Source organism: Eutrema salsugineum, unplaced genomic scaffold, assembly GCF_000478725.1.
Source record: "Eutrema salsugineum unplaced genomic scaffold, Eutsalg1_0 scaffold_2, whole genome shotgun sequence".
Classification (NCBI taxonomy): Eukaryota; Viridiplantae; Streptophyta; class Magnoliopsida; order Brassicales; family Brassicaceae; genus Eutrema; species Eutrema salsugineum.
Window position 1 is genome coordinate 8,950,977 of NW_006256829.1, and position 15,811 is coordinate 8,966,787.

General features: G+C 41.7%; 3 protein-coding genes across 7 annotated transcripts; 1 reads left to right on the forward strand and 2 right to left on the reverse strand.

The window, feature by feature from the left end:
- Positions 1-59: 59 nt before the first annotated feature.
- LOC18016841 (formin-like protein 13) lies at positions 60-5,223 on the reverse strand. The gene is made up of 17 exons (XM_024156846.1): positions 5,151-5,223; positions 4,188-4,888; positions 3,738-3,959; positions 2,754-3,646; positions 2,578-2,674; positions 2,412-2,483; positions 2,200-2,298; positions 2,066-2,107; positions 1,900-1,980; positions 1,769-1,819; positions 1,594-1,675; positions 1,421-1,515; positions 1,266-1,337; positions 1,061-1,177; positions 647-715; positions 492-558; positions 60-405 (listed from the first exon to the last, which is right to left on the reverse strand). The coding sequence occupies exons 1-17, from the start codon at positions 5,221-5,223 to the stop codon at positions 299-301; spliced, it is 2,940 nt and encodes a 979-aa protein (XP_024012614.1). The 3' UTR covers positions 60-298.
- Positions 5,224-5,824: 601 nt separating this feature from the next.
- LOC18016842 (formin-like protein 13) lies at positions 5,825-12,287 on the reverse strand. 5 transcript variants are annotated; one of them, XM_006401058.2, is made up of 17 exons: positions 12,153-12,287; positions 11,092-11,792; positions 10,630-10,851; positions 8,965-10,538; positions 8,754-8,871; positions 8,547-8,618; positions 8,343-8,441; positions 8,165-8,206; positions 8,007-8,087; positions 7,874-7,924; positions 7,702-7,783; positions 7,533-7,627; positions 7,374-7,445; positions 7,171-7,287; positions 6,718-6,786; positions 6,549-6,615; positions 5,825-6,462 (listed from the first exon to the last, which is right to left on the reverse strand). In XM_006401058.2, the coding sequence occupies exons 1-17, from the start codon at positions 12,223-12,225 to the stop codon at positions 6,164-6,166; spliced, it is 3,834 nt and encodes a 1,277-aa protein (XP_006401121.1). In that variant the 5' UTR covers positions 12,226-12,287; the 3' UTR covers positions 5,825-6,163. The 5 variants fall into 5 exon arrangements, 4 of the variants coding, with proteins under 4 accessions (XP_006401121.1, XP_024012612.1, XP_024012611.1 ...); XM_024156844.1 differs by having other exon boundaries at positions 7,374-7,627; XM_024156843.1 differs by having other exon boundaries at positions 8,343-8,618.
- A 601-nt stretch (positions 12,288-12,888) lies between these two features.
- On the forward strand, positions 12,889-15,806 carry LOC18016491 (probably inactive leucine-rich repeat receptor-like protein kinase At5g58150). The gene has a single exon (XM_006401062.2). The coding sequence runs from the start codon at positions 13,369-13,371 to the stop codon at positions 15,691-15,693; it is 2,325 nt and encodes a 774-aa protein (XP_006401125.1). The 5' UTR covers positions 12,889-13,368; the 3' UTR covers positions 15,694-15,806.
- Positions 15,807-15,811: the final 5 nt, after the last annotated feature.

A 15,811-nucleotide genomic window follows, 5' to 3' on the forward strand; every position in this document is an offset into this window, starting at 1 on the left:
ATAGATTTTTGTTTATTAATTTATGTATTTAATCATGTATTTATGTTTATTGCTTTTTAGTTACAATAGATTTTTGTTTTTTCCACCTTCGCTATTTTACAAGTTTAGAGAAGATAAAATATTGCTGTCTCTAAGCATCTATCCAACATTCTCCTGTTGTCTTGAAATCCAATGGGCTAAGGCTCTAAGCCAGTTTTCCAGCAATGGCTCCTTCGTTTCTTTATCCAATCCAACCCTTTTTCCTTTTGTTCTCAACTTCTTCCTACAAGAGTTTCCTTATCTAACCCGGTCCTGTTTTTTATTTCTCTGTTTCAGCACTCTTCTTAGCTTCTGCCTCAAGGTATTTTACGGTTTCTTCATGCGCTCGATTGAACAACCTTACAAAGTTTAGAAGAGTCGACACCACTGCAATTTACAAACCACTAGCTAGATTCAATCAACTTGGTAACACCCTGATTCACATAATGACTACATGTATAGGGTATGCATACCTTGTTCAAAAGGGTACTTAGCAGGGTCTTCACCAAAGTAAAGAATTAAGCCATCCAGGTTTCTGACCTGCAATATATAATTTATTTATTCTGACGAAGCTCAACGATAAAGCAGGAACAGGTAATATATCTACCGCACATTTTTGGGGACATACCACTCCGGAATAGAGTGAAGCCAAGGACCTTACTTCTCCTTCCGCATAATGAAGAAACTCCTTCAATATCTGAGAAAATTAAAACCAAAAACCTTGACATATATGATCAAACAAGAAAGAAATGGATCGATTATCAACTCCCTGCATTGACAACACATATGTTTTCTGGTTAATTTGTTAGTTAGTACCCATCTAGCTGCCTTGTTACACAGAATAGAACACTCAAAATTCACTAGCCACATAATTCCGAGATCATAACACTTTGTAGTGTCTACACTTGATGGCCTGCTTTTCTTTCTTATGAGACTTGATTGTTCTCCCAGTAAAAGGTCTGTCTTTCTTATGTAGATATATTTCTGAGCATATTTTTGAGAAAGCCTTGAAGAGGCAACTAGTAATCAATGAGAGAGCTACCTTGTTAAAGTTGTCTGAGATTGGGCCATCTTTTTTGGACGAGGAGAGTTCTTCTTCGACATTCTCCAGTCCCTTGTTTAGAGCTTGCATCTCATCAGCCAAAAACTTGAGTTGAATCTGTATCAAAGTTCTTGAAATTAACACCTTTTCAAGTTTTCTTATCCATCTCCGCAAAAAATGCACATGAAATGTGAAAGCTAAGTACCTTTGTCGCAGGCTCCAGTGAGGATAGATCTTTTGGGAAATCTAAAACTTCTGGAATTTTCTCACTAAGAATCTGCAGAGAATCCACCAGACTGTATCTTTCTCTCCATCTAGTAAATCCACAAAGCAACAGAAGGGCGACCTAAAATAGCTTACCCAGCATAGGTAATGCATCAGATTCCTACGGTAATTAGTCGCCCTTGTTTCACTGAGTTTTGGCAGACTGTCCAATTTAAACCCAACCGCATTACCTAGACAAAAACTACTTTGAAAGCAGGATAAAAAGAAAAAAAAATTCCAGAGTTAATACGTTCCATTTCGAAACTCACCCCTACTCGTCCCCTGGTTTAGGGCGTTCCCAAGGGCCAAAATTGTCTGCATTATTCTTTTGAATTTTTCAGAACTCTTTATCTGATGAAAAGAGGAACAAACAAAAAGCATTGGTGAGTTATGTTTTAATCATGTTGAGAAGTCACCTAAACGACCTAGTTGAATCTGACTTACCTGTTCTGCTGCGGAGTTCACAACACTTAGACTATTCCTGAGTTCAGAAATCTTAAAAAGTGGTTCAAAGTAAACATAAGTACCAAAATCAAAGTACCACTCAAAAGCAACAGGGTATCGGTTTTTCAGACCTGAGAACAAAACTGAATTTTGAATGAGAGTACTCTGAGCTTTTTTTCTACTCGTGGGACTTTCATCATCTCTAAGAAGAACTGTTCAAACAATTCAAGATGCATACTCGGTGTTACGTTCTAATGGCTACTCCAATGAAATTAAAAGTATGTCCAGGTTTTATACCAGTTCGCATTTTCCAAGCATGTCCTTGTCACCATTGTAACCCTGCGTAAACCAAGGATAAAATGAAGTAAGATAAACATACAAAAGATGGATCACAGAACTTCTGGCTCTGGAAATCAAAGCACTTCATATACCGTTAGTTTTTCTATTTCTTCTGTTGTTGGGCAAAACTTAATTAGGTTCTCAACCTTATCAGCATCAAGAGCCGATTCCTCAAGGTTAAGCACTGAGTACTGCCAACATTTTGAGAGACGATTAGCTTTGAATTATCATGTACAAGAGCGACACATGGACATTTAACCAGATTAAACTGCTATGATTACAGTAAATCCCAAACCTATATTACCATCAAATCCTGCAAAGGAACTTTCACATTTGAAAGCATGATCTCACAATTGTATGCTCGCTTGCTTTCTATCTGCAAGATAGAGTTTCCCAAAATATTTGATAAGCTCAACCATAGAGAAAGCAATCATTTTATGGGAAAATAAATCGGGTCAAGCATATTTTACCAGTCGGACTTTCTCAAGTTTAGGTGGTTTTGCACGCTGCACTGGAGCAGCTGCGGGGAAACATATTTCAAGCTGTTTCCTGTCAATCTCAGCAGCCCTAAACCAACATATATAAATCATACAATAAACTGGAGACAACAGAGAAATAAGTGATAACAGGAGGAAAAAATGCGTACTTAGAAGCTCCACCAGACATTTGTGTCTCAGCCCATATGCTCCCAGTGACAGCTCTTGTCAGTTTCAACCAGTAGTATGGCTTCAACTTTATGGTTGGTAGCACAGGTCTGGGAGGGACAATATGGCGAGAATGTGGTGGTCCTGACGGGGCCCTAGGCTTGCCTAATGGTGGTGGAGGTGGTCTGGTTGGAGTGGGAGGAGAGGCAGAGGAGATAACAAGCCGTGGAGGTGAAGTTTTAACTGGTGTTGGAGGAGCAACAGTAGGAAGTGGAAGAGGAGGCAGAGGTGCTTCTGTTGGGGCTAATGACGGACTTGAAGGTGACGGTGTGTATGGAGAAAACGAGACCACGTTCCCATGGTTTTCTGGAGGAGGACTCTTTAGAATATTCTCCTCAGCATTTTCAGAAAAGTCAGAATCGTCCACAAAAAGTTTAACTGTTGCCGAATGATGCACAAGCTTGAGAGAAGGGGACCCTTGACGTGAACAATTTGTTGCATCCTGGCTGGTGGGGTTTTCCTGGCTACTTATCTGAAGGACAGAATGAATATCTTCTACTATAAGCTTCTTCACTGAATCGGTAGGTCCCTTTTCTGGTGGGTCGACCGTGTCAACCTCAGACAATTTGAACTGTACACTACTTTCAATTGCTGCATGTTTCATTATATCATTGATACTTTTGGGGCTTAACCCTTGTAGTCTTGGGCTTGAATTCCCATCTGGTTTTCCCTGGACAGCGTTAGCGATGGCTAGATTCTGATCAACAGAGTCAACTTGATTGAAGAACTCATGAACTTTGGAAGAAACATCTATTGGAAGACCATCTTTCTCCTCCAAGCCCGAAAAATCCATCAAGTCAACAGACGAGGCAGCCTCCATATCCGAGAAGAGAAGCTTCACAAAGAAAGTACTCTTTGTGAGTACTAATTCACAAAGGAGTAACCATATACCATGTAAAGAGAATATGAGCCACATGAGTATATACCTCAACTCTGAACTCCTTCGGGAATTGTTCTTTTAAATGCCATAATGTGTCAACCTCGTCACGGTTAAGCATCAAAATGTTTGATCTAATAAAAGCTGTGTTGAAAGCCACTCGAAACAGCATCGCCTCTCTTTCCATGTCATCGTTTAAAGTAAGGCACTCAATCACGATATCACCTTGCACATGACAATTGATGTCAATTTTGACTAGTTCACATTCTGCCTGCAAAACACAAGGGTCAAGAAAACAAACAGAGAACAGCTATTGAATCATTTTGCAAACAAGGACAAAGTAAGCGAAAAAGCAAAGGAACAAACAGCAACAGAGTGATCACAATTATCTCTTTTTTGATAAGACCTTAAGATGAAGATGCAACGTGAACTATATAGCATAGGCTAAGTCAGAGGTCATGAATTATTAAGGAAAATATGACTTTGCCGTGAAAAATACCTGCTTGTAGATCCACGGGTGATTTCCTTTCTTGAGAGTAGAGAATAAAAGCTTGGACCTTTTATCATCCACAAAACTCGGATCCTGACCATATACTCGGAAGATTGGACGACAGGCTCCTTGTCCACTAACATCAGCAATAAAATTCAAAATAACACAATCCATGGTGAGAGCCACATCCAGTGGAGGCCATTCGGAGACCAAATTCCTTCTCGACAAGTACTGCAGATAACGTAGCTGAGAAGGAATTGGGTTCAACGGTGAGAACAAATGCAGAAGCTCACGAGGAGCACGCTTGTAGATCATGTCCAAGGTCTTGTACTCACCACTGTACTGCTTCCGGTAAATAAGAAGAGCAGCTAGCGTGAAAGCTAAAACAGGCCAAGCCCCGCGTTCACAATGCATTAGCAACAAGTTATTTGGGCCAAGTGAGAGCCAGATTTCACTGGACCGGAGAAAATGGTGCATCACTTTCACAGGCAACAATGAGCAGCCTTCGTAGTGGCGAGGATAATCCATTATGGTCAAACCATGTTCTGACAAGACATCAGCCATCACACTCCGAGCACCCACTTCACGGAAATTAAACACAAGAGAGGATGCGTCCGGGAAGTGTTCTTGTAGTTGATTGACCACCCCAGCTACATAGACTTTGTAGTTTTCTTCTTCCAAACAATCAGTGGATAAGCAGCAGTCAAACACTGCAAACGCACAGAGAACTTATGTCTTCAGAATCCTATTTTAAGCAAAGGACGCAAGCAATAGTACGATCCGACTAAAGTTATCAAATTTCTCAGAAACATCGCAGAATGCGAGACCGTAAAATAAAAAAAGGGCCATAATTTAACACAAAGCAGTGCAAAGTCCGGATCTTTATCAGAAAAAAAATTGATTCACAAGACTGGGAAGTAGAGTCAACAAGGCAAGATAGACAAATGAAGCAGAGAATTGGGAGAAACAGACCGAAAACTCTGTCGGATATCTCGAGCAAACCATCTGGAGGTTTGCGGTAGAACAATTTGCGAAACAAGGCCATCTTTTCAAAAATCCTAAACCCTTTTTGCTCGCGTTCAGAATCGAAAAGGTCAACTGGCGCGTTTAATGACGTGAATCTCACCACCATCAGCTGTCATCTCTGTACCTGACATGACAGGTGTTCTCTGAACTGGCGAATTAATGTTTCTAAATCTCAGGTTCTTGTTAAAATCTTCAAGAAGTACTACTACATGCTAGATATTTACAGGATTTGTTTCCTTCTTTTAAATCCTTTCTGCACATTGACTTGCCTTTAAGACTACATCAATAGTAGAGCTTCAAAGATTGATGCACTTGTTGGCCTGTCAATGCGCGAGAATGGTAATCAAATTAGCATCCATTGGAGATGAACAAGAGAAGAGGACGCCATTGGAGAAGAATAACAAACCAGAATTGCGTTTTTGTTATAACCTCTAAACGTCGTCGTTCCCATGACTTTTGTTTTGCTATTCTATTTTGTCTTCTTAGAATTAGATACACACCCTGAGCCTGAGCAGTTCACTGATGAACAAAAATAAAACGCATAACGCTACAAAGTGGAAAGAACAAGGAACTGGACATTTATCCTGCACTGGTCTAGTTCACCAAGAAAAGAATGCCTCTTTCTATTACTTACTAGTTACTATTATTGTACCAATCAGTTATTAACTCTGTTCTTCCCCTTCCTTTCCATCTTCTACTGTGAGTCTGTGACCAACATGTATGATGTATTTTGTTTATTGCTTTCTAGTTACAATATTTTTTACACTTATAACTATTTTACACGTTAATATTTCCGTTAGGTGACAAGTTATAAGAAGGTAAAAATAGCGTGGTCTCTAAGCATCTTATAATCTAAAAGCCCGTTTTTAGCAGTCTCACGCCTTCACCGTTCCGGTTCAGTCCAGTCCTGAGCCGTTTCCTTCCGTGCCATCTCAAAACGAATGGAAACAATCTGTTTTTCAAGCGGCGCCTCCTTCCTTCTGTGGCTCCCTCGTTTCTTTATCTAAACCACTTGTTTTTGTTTTCTCCTTCTTTATTTCTTCCTCCAATGTCTTTCTGCTTTCTTTATCTAATCCACTTGTTTTTGTTTTCTCCTCCTTTATTTCTTCTTCCAAGGTCTTTCTGCTTTCTTTATCTAATCCACCTGTTTTTGATTTCTCCTTTTCAGCACTCTTCTTAGCTTCTGCCTCGAGTTGTTTTCCGTTTTCTTCATGCGCTCGATTGAACAACCTTACAAAGTTTAGAAGAGTCGACACCACTGCAATTTACAAACCACTAGATAGATTCAATCAACTTGGTAGCACCCTGTTTCACATAAAGACTACATATATAGGGTATGCATACCTTGTTCAAAAGGGCACTTAGCAGGGTCTTCACCAAAGTAGAGAATTAAGCCATCCACATTTCTTCCCTGCAATTCATAAACTTGATTTATTCTGACCATCTTTCAACCAACAATAGATCAGGAGCATGTAACTTATCTATTGCACATTGGATTTGTTTAGAGACATACCACTCCCGAATAGATTGAAGCCAAGGACCTTACTTCTGCTTCCGCATAATGAAGGAACTCCTTCAATATCTGAGAAAAATAAAAAGAACTCAATAGATATGATCAAACAAGAACGAGAACGAGCTTAGTCAGTTATTGTCTTCCTAACTTTCCATGCAGCCACATTGCCCACACATGTGTTGCCTGGTTCGCTAGTTAGTACCTATCTAGCTGCCCTGAAAGTTGTTACAGAGCACATTCACAATTCACTAGCCACATAATTCTGGAATCACAGCCCATACTATCTATACTCGTTTTCCTGCTTTCCTTTCTTGAGGGACTTGATTATTCTCCCAGTAAACAGTCTCCGTTTCTTATGTAGATTTATTTCCGTATATATATATATATATATATTTTTTTTTTTTGGTTTGAGAAAGCCTTGAAGAGGCATTTAGTGATGGATGACAGATATACCTTATTAAAGTTATGTGAGATTGGGCCATCATTTTCAGACAAGGAGAGTTCTTGTACGACTTTCTCCAGTCCCTTGTTTATAGCTTGCATCTCCTCAGCCAAAAACTTGAGTTGAATCTGTATCAAAGTTTAGAAAATCAACACTTTTTCAAGCTTTTTTATCGATCTACACAGAAATTGCAAATGAAATGAAAGCTAGATACCTTTGTTGCAGACTCCAGTGAGGATAAATCTTTTGTGAAATCTATAACTTCTGGCATTTTCTCAGCAAGAATCTGCAGAGAATTCATCAGACTATATCTCTCTCTATTTCGATCTAGTACATCCATAAAGCTACAGAATCGCAGACTATGATAGCTTACCTTGCATAGATAATGCATCAGAGTCGTACGGTTATTACGCGCCCGTGTTTCACTGAGTTTTGGCAGACTGTCCAATTTAAACCCAACCGCAGCACCTAAAGAGAAACTACTTTGAGAGCAGGATAAAAGAAAAACATCCAGAGTTCATACGTTCCATTTTCAAACTCACCCCTAGCCGTCCCCTGGTTTAGGGCGTTCCCAAGGGACAAAATTGTCTGCATTGTTCTTTTGAATTTTTCAGAATTCTTTATCTGATGAAAAGATGAACAAAAGAGCATTGGTGAGGTATGTTTTAATCATGTTGGGAGGTAACCTAGACGACCCAGTTGAATATGACTTACTTGTTCTGCCGCGGAGTTGACAACACCTAGACTATTCCTGAGTTCAGAAATCTAAAAAAGTGGTCAACAGTGACCTTAAGTACCAAAATAAAGCTCCACGTAATCGTAATTAACAGGGTATCAGTTTTCAGACCTGAGATCGAAACTGAATTTTGAATGAGAATACTCTGAGCTTTGTTTCTACTCGTGGGACTTTCATCATCTCTAAGAAGAACTGTTCAAACAATTTCAGGAATCATAATTAGTGTATGGCTACTCCAATAAAACCAAAAAGTATTCCAAGTTAAGTACCAGTTCGCATTTTCCTAGCTTATCCTTGTCACCATTGTAACCCTGCAAACCAGGCATAAAATGAAGATAAATTAAAGGAGCATGCAAAAGGTGGAAAGCAGAACACCCTTATTTATTCTAGGGAGTTCTGGTTTTGGGAATTAAAGCAGCAGAACATTAGGGAGTATACTTCTTATACCTTTAGTAATTCCATTTCTTCTCTTGTTGGACAAAACTTAATTAAGTTCTCAACCTGATCAGCATCAAGAGCCGATTCCTCCAGGTTAAGCACTGAGTACTGCCAATATTTTGAGACAATGTAGCTTTTAATTGTCACTGACATTTTACAGATTTTAAATGCTATCATTACAACACATCCTAAACCTGTAGAGCTTAATATTACCATCAAATCCTGCAAAGGTACTTTCACTTTTGAAAGCATAATTTCACAATTATATGCTCGCCTGTGTTCAATCTGCAAGTTGAAGTTTCTCATTATATTCAGTATGTTCAACTATCAAAATAACAATCATTTCATGGGAAAACATAACAGAATCGACACAAACAAGGACACTATGACATACGATTAACTCTTAAACACATAATTTACCAGTTGGACTTTCTCGGGTTTAGGTCCACGAGAGCTATTTAGTCTCGACTTCCCTGCTTGCTCTGGAGTAGATGCGGAGAAAAGACTTTCAAGCTCTGTCATGTCAATCTCAGGAGCCCTAAACAAACAGGTAAAGAGTTACTGGCTTAGAAATTATACAAGAACCGGAGGTATCAGAGAAATAACTGACGACAAGATGAACAATGCGTACTTAGATGCTTCACTCGACATTTGTGTTTCAGCCCACAAGCTCCCATTAACAGCTCTTGTAAGTTTCAACCAGTAGTATGGCTTCAACTTTTTGGTTTGATTATTCTTTAAATTTACACGTAACATTCTCCCTTTTCCTGATGAAAGAGATCCAGTTGGTAAAGCAGGTGTTGGAGGCACACTAGTACCAGAAGATGGGGATGAATTGGTTCCTAACTTTGGAGGAGGAGGAGGTGGTGCTGATGGTGACTTCATCTGACCTAAAGGTGGGGGAGGTGGTGCTGACGGTGCCTTCATCTGACCTAATGGTGGTGGAGGTGGTGCGGTTGGAGGGGCCGGAGAGGCAGAAGATGTAGGAAGCCGTGGAGGTGTTGGAGGAGCTGGAGGAGGAGAGGCAGAAGAGGTATGAAGCGGTGGAGGTGTTGGAGGAGCTGGGGGAGGAGAGGCAGAAGAGGTAGGAAGCGGTGGAGGTATAGGAGGGGTAACTCTAGCGACTGTGTTCTGGTTTGAATGCTGCATTGGAGGAGGAGGAGGAGGGGGAGGAAGAGGTGGTCGAGGAGGAGGTGAAACCACATCATTGGGAGCTCTTATTGGAGGTGAAGGAGGACAAAAAGAACCTAATGTCTCAGTTTGGGATGGTTTGGCAGGAGTAGCTACTAATGCAGGAGATGGCCGAAGTGACGACGGATTTTTTGTTTTAGAAGACTCCTGAGGAGAAACATGGGATGCAGGAGGAAGCAGAGGAGATGTTGGAGGCGGTGCCATGGGAACTTTTTCATTTGAAGGTGTTCGATGAAATGTAGAGCCAGCTAATGACACCCAGGCATTTCCCTGTGAAAGTCTCTCTACCGGTTGGACAACAGAATGCTGCAATTGCTCTGAAGGTTGAGAAGCAACAGTTGGAGGTGGAGGAGGTGGCGGAGGTGCTCCTTTTGGAGCCAATGACGTTCTTGCAGGATGTGGTGGTGACGGTGTGGATGGCGAAAACGAGACCGCTTTCCCATCGTTTGCTGAAGGAGGACTCTTCAGAATGATCTCCTCAGCATTTTCAGAAGTGCCAGAACCGTCCACAAAAGGTTTAACTGTTGCCGAATGATGCACAAGCTTGAGAGAAGGGGACTCTTGACGTGAACTATCTGTTGCATCCTGGCTGGTGGTATCTGCCTGGCTACTTATCTGAAGGACAGAATATATATCTTCTGCTATAAGCTTCTTCACTGAATCGGTAGGTCCCTTTTCTGGTGGGTCGACCGTTTGAACCTCGGACATTGAAGACAATTTGAACTTTCCACTATTTTCAATTGCTGCCTGTTTCATTATATCATTGATACTTTTGGGGCTTAAGTTTTGTAGTTTTGGACTTGAATTCCCATCTGGTCTTTCTTGGACTGCATTCGCAATAGCTAAATGCTGAAGCATATTGCGTGTGGCATCTGTCTGATCCACCCAGTCAACTTGATTGAAGAACTCATGAACTTTGGAAAAAACTTCTATTGGAAGACCATCTTTCGCCTCCAAACACGAAAAGTCCATCAAGTCAACAGAAGAGGCAGAATCCATATCCGAGAAGAGAAGCTTCACACAGAAAGTACTCTTTGTGAGTACTAATTTACAAAGAAGTAACCATATACCATGTAAAGAGAATATAAGCCACATGAGTATATACCTCAACTCTGAACCCCTTTGGGAACTGTTCTTTTATATGCCATAATGTGTCAACTTCATCACGGTTAAGCATCAAAATGTTTGATCTAATAAAGGCCGTGTTGAAAACCACTCGAAACATCATGACCTCTCTTTCCATGTCATCGTTTAAACTAAGGCACTCAATCACGATATCACCTTGCACATGACAATTGATGTCAATCTTGACTAGCTCACATTCTGCCTGCAAAACACAAGCGTCAAGAAAACAAGCAGGGAACAGCCATTGAATCATTTTGCAAACAAGGACAAAGAAAGCTATAAAGCACAAGAACAAATTGAAACGGAAGGTCAATCAGAAAGAAAAATTATCTCTCTTTTGCTAAGACCTTTAAAGTGAAGATATAATGTGAATTTATATAGCACAGGCTTAGGCAGAGGTCATCAATTATGAAGGACGCTATGAATCTGCTATGAAAAGTACCTGCTTGTAGATCCTCAGGTGTTTCCCTTTCTTGGGAGTAGAGTACAAAAGCTTAGGCTTTTTATCATCTACAAAAAACGGATCTTGACCATATACTCGGAAGATTGGGCGACAACCTCCTTGTCCACTAACGTCAGGAACAAATCTCAAAATAACACAATCCATGGTGAGAGCCCTATCCAATGGAGGCCATTCAGAGACCAAATTCCTTCTCGACACGTACTGTAGATAGCGTAGCTGAGAAGGAATTGGGTTTAACGGTGAGAACAAATGCAGAAGCTCACGAGGAGCCTGCTTGTAGATCATGTCCAAGGTCTTGTACTCACCACTGTACTGCTTCCGGTAAATAAGGAGGGCAGCTAGCATGAATGCTAAAACTGGCCAAGCCCCACGTTCACAATGCATTAGCAACAAGTTATTTGGGCCGAGTGAGAGCCAGCTTTCACTGGACCGGAGAAAATGGTGCATCACTTCGACAGGCAACAATGAGCAGCCTTCGTAGTGGCGAGGGTAATCCATTATGGTCAAGCCATGTTCTGACAAGACATCAGCCATCACACTCCGAGCACCCACTTCACGGAAATTAAACACAAGAGAGGATGCATCCGGGAAGTGTTCTTGTAGTTGACTGACAACCCCCGCCATATAAACTTTGTATTTTTCTTCTTCCCAAGAATCGGTAGAGAAGCAGCAATCAAACACTGCAAACACACGAAGCACCGTTGTCTTGAGTTCAATGTCATTTTACCAATCATGATAAAATGAAAAATCATATTTTAAACACCCAGCATTTCTTGGCTTTAGCACAGACGCAAACAGGTATAGACTCCCACTAAAGCTATCAAATTTCTCAGACAAATCGCAGAATGAGGGAGAGATATTGGACACAGATCAACGATGAAACCCCCTAATTTCACAGAAAGTAGCGCAACAATCAAGAGATGCGCCAAAAGCAATGAATGTAGCAAGCCCCAACCTTTCAGACACTCAATTGAGAAGACCGGGAAGTAGAATCAACAATGCAAAATAGACAATGAAGCAGAGAATTAGGAGAAACAAACCGAAAACTCTGTCGGATATCTCGAGCAAACCATCTGGAGGTTTGCGATAGAACAATTTGCGAAACAAGGCCATCTTTTCAAAATCCTAAACCCTTTTTGCTCGCACAACCTTGTGTTTCCGTCGTAATTTTTGTTTTGTTTTGTTTGTTTATTCTGATCTGTTAAAGATGATGTTAATGTCAAAATGGTATCTTGGAAGAGGAAAAGGTCAGCTGGTGGAGTTTTATGACGTGGATCCCATGATCAGCCGCCATCTCTTCACCCGACCTGACACGTGTATCCTCATCTACGGACAAACCGGCATATATCTCTCGCGCCATTTTCCTCTTAATAGGCTTTTTTATAGAGGCCCGTGAGTGAAGCCCAATAAATGCAAAAGAGGAGTACTGCTCTGTTTTCTTCAGGTTGTATAGTTCTTTCACTGTTTCTTCCTTCAACTTCTCTTAATGGTGTTGTCGATTTATTAAGTTTAAGACTTTTAATCCTAAATTCCTAAGTAACATGACGGCTCTGAACTAGTGGAGCTCCGTTTTAAGCATAACTTTCCTTAAAATAGTGAGTGGCTATTTTTATCCAGAAAGATGATGAACTCTCATCTTGTTAGTTTAACTACTTTAATGGAGATCCTGTTTTTCTCTTATTTCGCGCACATTTAGGCGTCAGTTAAGGGGCCAATCAGATGAGATTCCTATTTTCCAAGGCGTGACGGAGTAAAGAAAGTGTGAAACCCATAAAAAGTTTTTTTTTTTTTTTCACACTATAACCCAAATCCTGCAGAAGTGAGAAACCACAGCCACCCACTCCCACTCAACCAAATCCATTGACACTTTGGGATTTGAAATTTACAAAAGTCTGAGACAGATCCCATTTTCATATTAGTCACTAGCGAAAAACTTTACCTAATTATAAAATCTCCTCCTCTTTTTTGACTTTCAACGACTCACTATTCTCTTCCACTTCCTCCAAGCATATGATACAGCCAAACTCACTCTGAACTCCCCAACTTTTCAACCCCTTATCCTTCTTCTACTTCTTCTGAATCATGTCTTCTGATTAACCTCTGATTTTGAAGCCGTGCACGTGAAAGGGATCTCAATGGATTCCAAACTATCACATCTCTACCCCGTGATTCCATTATGTCTTTTCTTCTTTTCACACAGTCTGTCTTCTTTCTGAGCTCCTCCACCGACCTTTCTCCAAGTCCAGATTCCAAAATATGGGCTTGCCTCTATGGGGAACTCTCATATTCCTCTCCCTCTTCGTCAAGCATCTGACCAGCCAAGATCCCAACACAGACGCCTCTTATCTCTCCAACTTCTTCACAGCAATGGGACTACCCAATTCTTCCCAAGCTCACACATTATCTTCTTCTTCTTTATGTTCATGGCCAGGAGTGGTCTGTAACTCAAGAAGAGAGTACGTGCTCCGCTTCTCAGCTTCTTGGTCAGAACTGTCCGGTCCCATCCCTGACAACACCATCGGGAAATTGAGAATGCTCCGATCTTTGGATCTTAGTGGCAACAAGATTACGTCTCTGCCCTCGGATTTGTGGAGTCTGGGCTCCCTCAAGAGTCTCAATCTCTCCTCCAACCGGATTTCTGCGCCTCTTCCCAGCAACATCGGCAATTTCATGACGCTTGAGACCCTTGATCTTTCTTTCAACAGCTTCTCCGGAGAAATCCCTGCCGCTATAAGCTCCCTTGTCAATCTAACAACTCTCAAGCTTGACAACAATGGTTTTCAGTTTGTCGTCCCTCCAGGACTTCTCAATTGCCGTTCTCTAGTCTCCATCGACCTCTCATCGAACCAGCTCACCGGGTCACTGCCTGTTGGTTTTGGTTCGGCCTTCCCAAAACTGAAAAGCTTGAACCTTTCACGGAATCTGTTTCAGGGTTCATTGATAGGAGACTTGCATGAAAACTTGGAAACAGTTGATCTCAGTGAAAACCGATTTGGTGGGCATATCTTGCAGTTAATAGACGGCGTCAAACACAACTCGTCTAGTCTGGTTCATCTTGACTTGTCCAATAACCGTTTTTTCGGCCATATACTCAATGGCTTGAGTTCATCTCCGAAGCTGAGACACCTTAACCTCGCGTGCAATCGATTCAGGACACAAGAATTCCCAAATATCTCAAAGCTTTCAGCTCTATATTATCTGAATCTATCCAGGACCAATATAGCAGGTATCATTCCAGGTGAAATCTCGCGGCTAAGTCATCTCAAGGTTATAGATCTCTCCTCCAATAATCTCACTGGCCATGTGCCTATGTTGAGCCTCAAGAACATTGAAATACTTGATCTCTCGCTGAATAAGCTAGAGGGAGACATTCCAAGGCCGGTTCTTGAGAAACTCCCCATGATGCAGAGGTTTAACTTCTCCTTCAACAATCTAACCTTTTGCAACCCCAACTTCTCTCAAAGAATGATCCAGACATCCCTCATTGGCTCCACGAACAACTGCCCCTTTGCTGCAAAGCCAATTGTTCAAAAGGGAAAGAAAATCAACAAGAAGAAGACAGGGCTCAAGATTGGTTTGGCGTTAGCAATCTCCATGGCCTTCTTACTTGTTGCGCTGTTGCTCATACTTGTGGCCTTGAGAGGTAGAAGAAAATCCAGAACATGGGCAGCAAAGCAAGCCACAGAACCCAACTTGTCAGACCAAAATGAATCAACCGATGTCTCAGTCGTAATGATCGACAAGCCGTTGATGAAGCTGACGTTTGCAGACCTAAAGGCTGCGACTTTCAACTTCGACAGAGGCGCATTGTTGTGGGAAAGCAAGTCTGGTCCTACTTACGAAGCAGTCTTACCTGATGGATTCAGAGCAGCTCTAAAAGTTGTCCCAAGTGGAACCACATTGACCAATCACGAAGCCTTGCTTGTGTTTGAACGCCTCGCCCGGATCAACCACCCAAATCTCGTCCCGCTCTCTGGATACTGCATAACCGCAGAGCAAAGAATCGCGATTTACGAGCACCTAGACAATGTCAATTTGCAAACTTTACTCTATACCACAGTCGATTCTGCATCGTGGAGATTCCGGCATAAGATAGCTCTAGGGACGGCGAGGGCGTTGGCTTTCCTCCATCATGGATGCATTCCTCCGGTGGTCCACGGGGAAGTGAAGGCTACAACAATCTGCTTAGACTCCAGCCAGGAACCGCAATTAGCAGAATTTGGTTTAGTGAAACTCTTGGACGAGGGATTTCCCGTAGTTTTAGACGGCTACTCACCGCCTGAGCTGGAGGAACAAGGCTCTCCGACGGTAGAATCCGATGTGTACAGCTTCGGAGTTGTTCTGCTTGAGCTCGTGAGCGGGAAGAAGCCGGAAGGGGACTTGGTGAATTGGGTGAGAAGTTTGGTGAGGCAGGGACAAGGATCAGAAGCCATCGATCCGAAGATTCGAGAGACAGCTCCGGTGGAGCAGATTGCGGAGGCGGTGAAGATAGGGTACTTGTGCACCGCCGATCTGCCGTGGAAGCGACCCACGATGCAGCAGGTGGTTGGACTTCTCAAAGACATTTCGCCCAACAGCTGATGGGCCAGTTATTGGGCCTCGTAATGGGCCAATAACACTTAACAATATTAACATGGTCATCAAAAGTTTGTATGTTTATGGTTGATTTCGGGATTTAGAAGAGAAGGAAAATTGTGCG